This window comes from Heptranchias perlo, chromosome 22 (genome assembly GCF_035084215.1).
Source record: "Heptranchias perlo isolate sHepPer1 chromosome 22, sHepPer1.hap1, whole genome shotgun sequence".
Classification (NCBI taxonomy): Eukaryota; Metazoa; Chordata; class Chondrichthyes; order Hexanchiformes; family Hexanchidae; genus Heptranchias; species Heptranchias perlo.
The window spans coordinates 49414454-49426149 of NC_090346.1; the positions used below are offsets into that span (position 1 = coordinate 49414454).

The window sequence follows — 11696 nt, forward strand, 5'->3', positions numbered from 1 at the left end:
CAGTTTCACATCACTTCCCGTGAGTTGACCTTGAACCTATGAATCTGGAAGGCTGTACTTTTGTTTGCTGATGATGGGTGACCCAAGTCTTTTATAATTATTCTAAGTTGCGGTAAGCTATGTGCTGCAGTTCCTGTAGGTGTGTCCTATGGTTTCAGTCTCCATAGTAATCAGAATGTTACCATATAGATCCAAACTTTTACAGGCTAAATTAAATACATCATTTATTTACAGTTTAAAGAGCACACAGAAGCATAAGAGACAGAATTAAGTTTAGGCATATACTACAGAATACAAGGTAGTGTTCACATCCATACAGCACAGAGTCCATTAAAGAGTTAAATCCGCTCACAGCTCTTCTCCAGCAGAAGTTTGATAGTCCCTTAGACCTAACCAAAGTTCTAAGCACTGCTTAATTCCTTCTGCTTAAACTCGATTACAGAACAGTTCCTTTGAATCATCAGCTCCAAAGAAGCTATCTATCTATAATCTCTATCTCTGTCTCGTCAAACCAATTGGTTTTAAATCCAAATTCTCTTTGACATGGGATTCCAGATGAATCTAAACAATAGAGTTCACAACCAGCATAAGACTCGTACGACCACTTGTTTATCCAGCATAATTCAGCAACTTCCCCTAAATACCTGAAGCATAAAACTTTCTATAATATATCAAATCCTGAATTATATGAATATCTTAAAATACAGTGATACAACCTTAACATCAGTGACATACCAAAGGAAGTTTCACACTTTGAGATGACACTATTGTTAATTAGATTTGAGGCAATGAATCTCTCTCTAATAATTGGTGTGTATTTGGTTGTGGAAAATAACGTGTTCCTTTGAAATTACACTTTTTAATTCTCTAGCATCCCTTGACCATTCTTCCACACTTGTGCAAACTTAAATAAGGCGTCTTTGCTTCATACAGTCCTGTTGTATAAGAAAATACATGTCATTTGATGTTAATTTTTTTTTCGATTTGCTGGCAGGATATCTTCAAGCAAGCGACAGAGGACCGGCTGACCAGTGCAAATGAGTTGCCTTATTTTGAGGGTGACTTTTGGCCCAACGTACTTGAAGAAAGCATAAAAGAGTTGGAACAGGAAGAGGAGGAACGCAAGAGAGAGGAGAACAGCATCCCCAGCGAAGCCCCTGATGTGAGTGTTGGGAGGAGGCTGTCCTCAAGATTTTATGGATTAGTTAAACTTGAATTAAAGTTTGGCTTTAGGCCTTCGTATACAAGCTCCGCACCAGCGAGGGGACCCACCAGTCTGCCATTGATGCCTGACTGATATTTAGTATTTTGGACTCATACTCAGTTTGTGACCTGCCCAACTTTACATTGAGATTTTTCTTATTCATTCATGGGATGTGGGAGTCGCTGGCGAGGCCGGCATTTATTGCCCATCCCTAATTGCCCTTGAGAAGGTGGTGGTGCGCCATCTTCTTGAACCGCTGCAGTCCATGTGGTGAAGTTTCTCCCACAGTGATGTTAGGTAGGAAGTTCCAGGATTTTGAACCAACGACCATAAGAGCAGAAGACCATAAGAGATAGGAGCAGGAGTAGGCCATTCGGCCCCTCGAACCTGCTCCGCCATTCAATGAGATCATGGCTGATCTGATTTTTACCTCAACTCCACTTTCCCGCCCTTTCCCCATATCCTTTGACCCCTTTGCTGATCAAAAATTTGTCTAACTCAGCCTTGAATGTATTCAATGACTCGGCCTCCACAGCTTTTTGAGTAAAGAATTCCAAAGATTCACGACCCTCTGGGAGAAGAAATTCCTCCTCATTTCCGTCTTAAACGGGCGACCCCTTATTCTGAGACTGTGCCCCCTAGTTTTAGATTCCCCCATGAGGGGTAACATCCTCTCAGCATCTACCCTATTGAGTCTCCTCAGAATCTTGTACGTTTCAATAAAATCTCCTCTCGTTCTTCTAAATTCCAGTGAGTATAGACCCAACCTGTTCAATCTTTCCTCATAAGACAACCCTTCCATACCCGGAATCAGCCTAGTGAACCTTCTCTGAACTGCTTCCAATGCAAGTATGTCCTTCCTTAAATAAGGGCACCAGAACTGTACGCAGTACTCCAGGTGTGGTCTCACCAGCACCCTGTACAGTTGTAGCATGACTTCCCTGCTTTTATACTCCATCCCCCTAGAAATAAAGGCCAATATTCCGTTTGCCTTCCGGATTACCTGCTGCACCTGTGTGTTGACTTTTTGTGTTTCATGTACGAGGACAGCAGCATTTTGTGGAGAAATACTACAAAATGCTGCTGTACAGAGATCCCTCTGTACAGCAGCATTTTGTAGTATTTCTCCATTCAAATAATATTTTGCTTTTTTATTTTTCCTCCCAAAGTGGATGACTTCACATTTTCCCACATTATATTCCATCTGACAAATTTTTGCCCATTCACTTAACCTGTCAATATCCCTTTGCAGACACTTTGTGTCCTCATCGCAACTTGCTTTACCACCTATCTTTGTAGCATCAGCAAATTTGGCCACAAGGCACTCTGTTCCTTCATCCAAATCATCGATATATATTGTAAATAGTTGAGGCCCCAGCACTGAGCCCTGCAGCATCCCACTAGTTACAGATTGCCATTTTGAAAATGACCCTTTTATCCCGACTCTTTGTTTTCTGTTAGTTAGCTAATCCTCTATCCATCCAGTGTATTACCCCCAACACCATGAGCTCTTATCTTGTATGTGGCACCTTATCAAATGCTTTTTGGAAATCCAAATATACTGCATCCATTGGTTCCCCTTTATCCACCCTGCCCCTTACTTCCTCAAAGAATTCTAATAAATTTGTCAGACACGATTTCCCCTTCATAAAACCATGTTGACTCTCCTTGACTGTATTATGAGTCTCCAAATGTCCTGCTACTACTTCCTTAATAATGGATTCTAGCATTTTCCCAATGACAGATGTTAGGCTAACTGGTCTATAGTTACCTGCTTTCTGTCTCACTCCCTTCTTGAATCGGGGTGTTACATTTGCGGTTTTCCAAACTGCTGGGACCTTTCCAGAATCTAGTGAATTCTGGAAGATTACAACCAATGCATCCACTATCTCTGTAGCCACTTCCTTTAAGACCCTCGGATGCAAGCTATCAGGTCCAGGGGACTTGTCAGCCTTTGGACCCATTAGTTTATCTAGTACTTTTTCTCTAGTGATTGTTTTTAGTTCCTCCCTCCCCTTTGCCCCTTGATTTTCTACTATTATTGGTATATTATTAGTGTATTCTACTGTGAAGACAGATACAAAATATCTGTTCAATTCCTCTGCCATTTCTTTGTTTTCCATTATTATTTCCCCAGTCTCATCCTCGAAGGGACCAATGTTTACTTTAGCTACCCTCTTCCTTTTTATATACTTGTAGAAGCTTTTACTGTCAGTTTTTATATTTCTTGCTAGTTTACTCTCATAATTTGTTTTCTTCCTTTATTATTCTTTGAGTCATCCTTTGCTGGTTTTTAAAGTTTTCCCAATCTTTGGGCTTACCGGTAATCTTTGCCATGTTGTATGCTTTTTCTTTTAACCTGATACCATCCTTGACTTCCTTAGTTAGCCATGGTTGGTTCACCCTTTTTGTGGAGTCTTTCCTCCTCATAGGGATATATTTTTGTTGCGAGTCATAAAATATCTTTTTAAATGTTTGCTACTGCTTATCCAACGATGAAGGAATGGCCGATATATGATCCAGTCAGGATGGTGTGCGACTTGGAGGAGAACTTGGAGATGAGTTGATTTGAGATAGAACAACACACCTCCTTCCCGCTGTTCAAATTTAGTAATTGTGGACAAGAAAAGTTTCTTGAAACGAGTGTTCCCATTCCTCCTTACAACTCCTGCACCTCATGGACCAAGTGATGACCCCACTATGATTTAAAAACCGAACTTTTTTACCACATTTAAAAAATAATGTGGAACTCTAGGAGAATTTGAAATTCAGTCTTCACATGGAAATCAGAGTAGAGGTTCAATACCTTGGTTACGATCTGTACATTAAAAATCTGGAGGCCACTTGAACTTGTGACTCAAATATTAATTTAATCTCTGTTTTGGTATTCGGGCTAATGTTAATTTAGATCCTTGTCGATTACATCAAGAGCAAAAATTGGCCATTTGATGTTTGAAGTGCAGCATTACAACAGTCATATGAGACAGGCAGTTCTACTATTCAAGAATATGCCAACGAGCACATCCTGCTTCACAAAGTGCAGGGTGACAAAGGAACCTCAAACTATTGTTCCAAGCTATGATATAAATTCCAACTCATTAAAAACAATTTATCTAATTGTCATGATCATATTGTCTTTAAGGAATCTTTGATTGTAATCACTAGTGACATGGTTACCTCGGGGGGGAATAATGAGTGGTCAGCCTAGGTACAGAAGTCCCCACAGGCTTTGCAGTTCATTCTTAGCATCGTAGGTACTCTTCCCTGTTTGTAAAAATGCCTGTTGTGGCCATCTGAGAATGCTGCCCAAGTTAGGACCGTTTGTGTGAGGTCTTTGTGCAGGAGCTGCAGATCAATACACTAATGGAAGAGTCTGCAGTTATCCAGACTTCAAGCAAGAATATGCACCATGTGTGTACATTAGAAAGAAGTAAAGCCACGAGGAAGTGCTGCAGAATGGACTATGCTCCTAAATTATGTTCTGTATAAACTAACCTTTATCAGGATAGTCATGGTGAATTATTGTCCCATGTGAGGTATCTAGAGTAGTAGAGAACAAGTTCTTTAGTTGTTTGAATACCCATCTTTTATACCTGTTCCAGGGAAAGAAGGGAGACAGCAAAAATGCAAAGAAAAAGAACAACAAGAAAACTAATAAGAATAAAAGCAGCATCAGCCGAGCCAACAAGAAAAAACCTGGAATGCCGAACGTAGCTAATGACTTGTCCCAGAAACTCTATGCCACGATGGAAAAGCATAAAGAGGTACTGTAGTCAATTTTATAAAATCAGCCTACCTGAGCACCAAATGCGTTTTTTCCAGTATGCCCTTCTTACCTGAATTGCTACTGATTGATAAGTTTCTTTTAATATAAAAAATTAGCATCCCTGGGGTAGGGGAGGAGAAAAATCACCCAGGATTCACGGTCTTGACTGTGATCCAGCAAATCCTGCAGCAAGTGTACACGTGTGAGAGTGTTGGGTAAGGACAGGATCAGGCTCTGGTGAAATCCTCCCACCCCTCCTTCCTTCCCCAGGGGCCAAACAGCCTGTTGATGCCCATTGTCAACGCTCACACACAAATAATGGCCTCCTGAGAGAGGTAACGAGGCAGTGGACACCCGTGAAACTACTCTAGTAAGGAGTCAACGTCCGTAGGAGAGGTCGGGAGAAAATTAGTGAGGCGGAGAGTGAAGAACAAAAGCTTATCATAATAGGTTTCAGATTCCAGAATAATTCTACTTAATCATATTACATCTCACAATATCAGTTGGTCTTTGAACGCTGTAGAATTGTTGCTGCTGCAGAGTTAAGTGGCTGCGTTGTCCAATAACTAAGATTTTGGAATAAAAACAGAAAATGCTTCAAATACTCTGCAGACTGGGCAGCGTCTGTGGAGAAACAAAGTCAACGTTTCAGATCGGTGACCTTTCGTCAGATTTTGGAACATTGGGAGTCCTCTTGATGTTTGCGTTCTGGCTCTTTTAGATAGCAAGTTTGCCAGTTTGAAGTGTGTCTCTGTCTGTCTGTGTGTGTGTGTCTCTGTCTGTCTGTGTGTGTGTGTCTCTGTCTGTCTGTCTGTCTGTATAAATAAATAACTGGCTGAGAGACAGAGGGAAAAATGCCCTACCTCCTGGCAAGTTAACCATAATGTGACAAAAAAGGTCTCTCGAAAGCTTCGCAAGCTGCACCATTTCCATCTCCTGACCAAGGAAGATGGGGGAGGGAGGGAGCACAGGAGCCAAAAGAAGAGTACTACTTCCCTCAAGACTTAGTCCGAAACCCAACCCAGGAGTTGAACGGTGGGTCTTATTGCTAGTTATTCATGTATTGTTTTGTGGATAACCTAGCAATGCTGAGGTCAGCTGGAACAGGAAACCAAGTTTGTGCCCCAGCTCTGACCATTTTGAACTCCGTTGCCCTCATTTGGCAAGTTCAATTCGTGTTTTACCAGGTCTTCTAAATGGAGCCTGATATTTGGTTATTCAAGATGGGGTATACTGGCAGAAACTCATCTTCCAGATTCCCGCAATGGAAGACTGACGCCCATAATAAGACTGTCCCCCCGCCCCCAAGACCTGTAGTGACCATCAGGATCTATCTCAGGAACCTGTACTCACTGTAGAAGCAGCAGGTGTCAGTCCAACCCCTTTTTGAGTTACTAAAGTTCACTTTATCCTCAGCTTGTAAATGCAAATAGGATGTGATGAGGAGAAGATATTAGGTGTGGAATAGTTCCATTCCTATAAAATAACTCTGGACAAATTTTCCTGTTTCTGATTCACATATTTTAAAGAAAAAAAAGTGCATTGAATTTCCAAGCCAACATTAATGTGCAAGAACCAATGCATCAATTCCCAGACCGTCACTGTTCCTTTCTAATGATAACACTACTTTTTCAGGTATTTTTTGTGATCCACTTCCATGCTGGACCGGTGGTGAATACGTTGCCCTCCATTGTGGACCCCGACTCCTTGCTGAGCTGTGATCTGATGGACGGCCGTGATGCTTTCCTGACGCTGGCCAGGGACAAGCACCTGGAATTCTCCTCGTTACGCCGTGCAAAGTGGTCCACCATGTGCATGCTGGTGGAGTTGCACAATCAAGGCCAGGACCGGTTTGTCTACACGTGCAATGAGTGCAAGCACCATGTGGAAACTCGGTGGCACTGCACAGTCTGTGAGGTAAGATGGGCTAACTCTCCTACCACTCCTCTTCTGGTAATAAAATATAAATGTTTCAAGTTGGATGATCCCCGTAAATGAATCACTTGTGCCATTTGAGAAGAGTTCTTGAAAAGAATAAGCAGTTAGAAGTGTACATTAACCAGCTTCAGTTGGAGAAGTCAAATAAAGCTGAGCCATGCAGGCCAGATGTCCCTGGTCTGTGCTGGGAAATCAGCTAACCCAGAACAGCAAGGACCACAGCCCTTGCCTGCAGGGCCACTGGGAACAGGAGGGGATAATCAACCCGGGTTCCTGCCACTGATCACAATCTAGTGGAAAGCGTGTGTAGGTGAACGGGTGAAGACAGGATGCAGCTTGGCAGTGATGCCGCCTGTGATCAATTAGCCTGCTGATGCTCACTGCCAGGCTCACGTGTGAGGAATGGCCATTTGGTTGAGATACTGAAGGTGCCCTGAGCCCATATCCCAGCAGGAGTCAGCACCCTCGGAGAAGGAGGGGAGAACAAGGGCCAGAAACCATCCCCCTATTCCATCTCTCTAATGCAAAACTTTCATTATACTCTTCTGAGTAAGTTTATTTGTTTTCAGTATTGATCTTTTCTTAGAACATGAAGTGGAATTAATGCATGATATGAAGAACATTTTCATATTTACAGTTGTGCCACAATAAATGGTTGCTATACACATCCTTAAGTCAGCTACTGTTACAATTTTTAGTTGTTAGTTACAATGCAGTGGTTCTGACTTTCTTTCTCCTCTTGTCCAGGACTACGACCTGTGTGTCAACTGCCACAACACTAAAGGCCATGAGCACAAAATGGTTAAATGGGGCTTGGGGCTGGATGACGAGAGCAGTAACCAACCAGATCCACTTTCCAAGAGCCCGCAGGAGTCTCGTCGCCTCAGCATCCAACGCTGCATCCAGTCTTTGGTCCACGCCTGCCAGTGCCGCAATGCCAACTGCTCGTTGCCATCCTGCCAGAAGATGAAGCGGGTTGTCCAGCACACCAAGGGCTGCAAGCGCAAGACCAACGGAGGCTGCCCTGTCTGCAAGCAGCTTATTGCCCTCTGCTGTTATCACGCAAAACACTGCCAAGAGAACAAATGCCCCGTGCCATTCTGCCTCAACATCAAACACAAGCTACGTCAGCAGCAGCTGCAACATCGGCTGCAGCAAGCGCAGATGCTCCGCAGAAGGATGGCCACTATGCAGCGCGGAAATGTGCCTCAGCAAAGTTTGCCTTCTCCTACCTCAGCCGCGCCTGGTACGCCCACTGGACAGCAGCAGCCCAGTACTCCTCAGACACCACAGCCTCAGCCCCCGCCCCAGCCCCCGCCATCCAATAACTTGCCTAGTGGTTTCTCCAATCCACCAAGGACTCAACCCCCCACCGCTGTCTCGCAAGGAAAGCCTACAAACCAGGTAGCGCCACTTCCCCAAGCTCCTCCTGTTCAACCCCCACCGGCCGCGGCATTGGAAGTCGCCAGGCAGATTGAGCTGGAGGCCCAGCAGCAGCAGCAGCTTTACCAAATGACAAACATGAACAATGGCCTAGGGATGGCGCGGCAAAGCATGATGGCAAATCAGATCGGGCCCGTCAACCAAATGCCAGCTGTGGGTATGAAAGTCGCTCGGCCTCCAATGGGGCAGGTGATGCCTGGTCTGCAACCAGGGCAGTGGCCACAAGGAACGACACTATCGCAGTCACAGTCTCTGCAGACTGGCATGTCGAGGAGTGGCATGCAGATACCGCCACAGACATCAGGGCAGAGAATGCCAGGTGCCCAGCAGCCTCCGCGGAGCAACATCTCCCCGAATGCTCTCCAGGACCTCTTACGGACACTGAAATCACCCAGTTCTCCTCAGCAGCAGCAGCAGGTTCTTAACATTTTGAAGTCCAACCCACAACTTATGGCAGCATTCATAAAGCAACGAACAGCTAAGTACCAGGCTAACCAGCCCGGCATGCAGCCTCAGCCTGGTATGCAACCTCAGTCCCAGCCCAGAATGCAACAAACAGGCATGCACGCCCAAGCAGGCATGCAGAATCCACTGCAGAACTTGAACCCCATGCAGGCAGGTGCCCAGCGGCCTACCTTGTCCCCACAACAGCAAGGCTTGGGCGGCATGAACGCCCAGGGCCAAACCATGAATATGATGAACCCCGGGCACAACCCCAGCTTGGCATCTATTAACCCGCAGTACAGGGAGCTGCTGATCAGGCGCCAGCTCATCCAGCAACAGCAGCAGGCACAGCAGAGCACTGGCATGGCCGGAGGAATGGCAGGTCACACCCAGTTCCAGCAACCACAAGGACCAGCTTACCCACAAGCCATGCCACAGCAACGCATGCAGCAGCACATGCCCATGCAAGGTGGGCCAATGGGACAGATCCCCCAGATGGGGCAGATAAACCAGCTGGCTCAGCCAGGCATGGGAGCCGACGGGACTCCCAGCGTCCAACAGACGCTACAGCAGCGGATTCTGCAACAGCAACAGATGAAGCAACAAATGGGCTCGCCAGGCCAGCCCAACCCCATGAGCCCCCAGCAGCACATGCTCTCAGGACAACCGCAGTCATCTCACCTTCAGAACCAACAGATGGCCACTTCCCTCAGCAACCAGGTGCGGTCTCCACAGCCGGTGCCCTCACCCCGACCCCAGTCCCAGCCTCCACATTCCAGCCCTTCGCCAAGGATACAGCCGCAGCCTTCTCCCCACCACGTCTCTCCCCAGACCGGCTCCCCACACCCAGGATTAGCAGCGCCCCAGGCTAACCCCATGGATCAGGGACATTTTAGCACCCCAGAACAGAGTGCAATGCTTCCACAACTGACTAATCCCAGCATTAGTGCTATACACAGCGCCACTGGCGACTTAGGACTGGGTGCTGACAGCTCTAGCCTAACGAGCTCCACTATTACATGTGACACACTAGAAAAGTTTGTGGAAGAAAACTTGTAGCATTTTGGGAGCAATTTTTCCTTAGACTTTTTGTACTGAAAATTTCAGCTGTCTGGGGACAAACTATCCCTGGAAGGAACTGCAACTTCCTTAGACATTGAGGGATGACATGCTGTTAAAATACAAAGAATATATTTTTTGTTGAGACTGGTTGCACAATCTAGTCGTGTTTTGTTTTTTCCTTTTATTTTTGTTTCCTGTTTTCTTTTGTTGCTAATGACTCATGCCTAATTTTTTTTTTAAATGGGGAAAAAAAGCAAGTTCGTTATATTATTCATATTTTTTATTTTGTATTTTTCAGACTTTAAGCATTTTTTGTGTTTAAAAACCAGGAAAGAAAATTTCCTGAAAAATGCAACATATAATGTATACCAATAATTTTCTGACATGTTCTGGGAAGGTTTTTCTATAGTGAAGTCTGTGCGGGCGTTTCAAGTATTAAATTTGTATAGATAGGAATAGACCATTGCACACATGTACTGGCAAATGCCAAACTTTGTCTTGCAGATGTAGAAATTGTTGCTTTGTTTCATGATAAACTGGTTTTAGTGAAACTAGGATGATCACTGATAGATTGTGCTGATTTTAATAGAAGAAAAATCCTTTCCTTTCCTCCTCTATTCTCTGTGAAACTTGAAATGAGACGAAAGCAATTATAGTGTAAATCATGCAAGTTATATAATTACTATAAATAAGGAAACAAAACTCTCAATCACTGTATAAACTGGTTAAAAAACTCATTTCTTACTTATATACCATATTGTTAAATAAACTGTGTGCAACAGAAAACAGGTTTGTACTTCTTTAGTATTTGAAGAGGTATTTTTTAAAAAAAAAAGGAATATGTGTTTAAATTCCACCCCCTCCCCCAAACTCCTCCTTGTTAAAGCTGTTGGTGAGTCCCATCAAAACTGTAGGGCTCCAAAATTCAGTTTTCATGAATTAGAAGAGCTTACCTGTTTAAAAATGGTGTTTCAGAATGGAAACTGGTGCAGCCTGGATTCTGAGACTGTGTGTGTTTGTTATGCCCCTGACCTCTGCTGATTTCCCATTCGCTAACCTCCCTGCCCCCCCCCCCCCCACACACACACACACACCCCTCCCCCTCCCCCTGCCCCCTCCTGTCAGACACAGAACCAGCAGCAAGGGAGAGTAACGACCAGTGAACTACACCCATTTTTCTGAGAGTGTAATCCCTGCTGCCATGCTCTCCCTTCACACACAGTTTTCAGTCAGCCATCTAGTAGCTTCTGATGTTTTTAATTTTAAGAAAAGCAGAAAATGAAATTCTGGAATGCTGCAGTTTTTATACAGTGTGTAAAGTTTCAGAAACTTGATTCCTATGCAGCCTCAATCTACTCTCGCCAACTGTGTAACTTATGTATACTTCAGCTGTGTATAGAATGATGGTTGCTGACAGCCGTTTACTGCCTTCATTGGATTAGCTGATCATTTCTTGAACTCTTTGTTGAAGGTTAATCTGAGCTGCCTGCATGCAGGTGTTGGTGTATATGTTTCTGAATTGTACAAAATCGATGAAGTACTCAACTGTGAAAAGTTAGAATGTTAAAACCTGGTGCCCTGGCGCTGGACACATTAGACTGCAGACAGTTGGTGTGTGTTTATTTTTTGGTTATTTTTGCTTTAAGTATGTATTTCTGTTTGTGTTTAATTTTGTGTAGCAATGATACTGTGTACACTTAAGAGGAGTAGACGGTACTTGCCTTCTGTGGGATCCTTGCACGCTTGTTTTTTTTTCTTTAAAGAGTTGCAAGATCCCGTTCAGCTGACCTACTTAGACTACAGTTAAAAACTATCAAAATAAAATCTGCATTATTGTAA

General features: G+C 44.2%; 1 protein-coding gene across 3 annotated transcripts in view; it reads left to right on the forward strand.

Annotated features, from left to right (window-relative positions):
* Nucleotides 1-11696, forward strand: part of LOC137340799 (CREB-binding protein-like) — a 111444-nt gene extending 99748 nt beyond the window's left edge. For all 3 annotated transcript variants that reach the window (XM_068003587.1, XM_068003588.1, XM_068003589.1), the window contains exons 28-31: nt 995-1162; nt 4807-4968; nt 6606-6887; nt 7656-11696. In XM_068003587.1, coding sequence (XP_067859688.1) covers nt 995-1162; nt 4807-4968; nt 6606-6887; nt 7656-9854 — 2811 coding nt within the window. In that variant the 3' untranslated portion in view covers nt 9855-11696. The remainder of the gene's footprint in view (nt 1-994; nt 1163-4806; nt 4969-6605; nt 6888-7655) is intronic.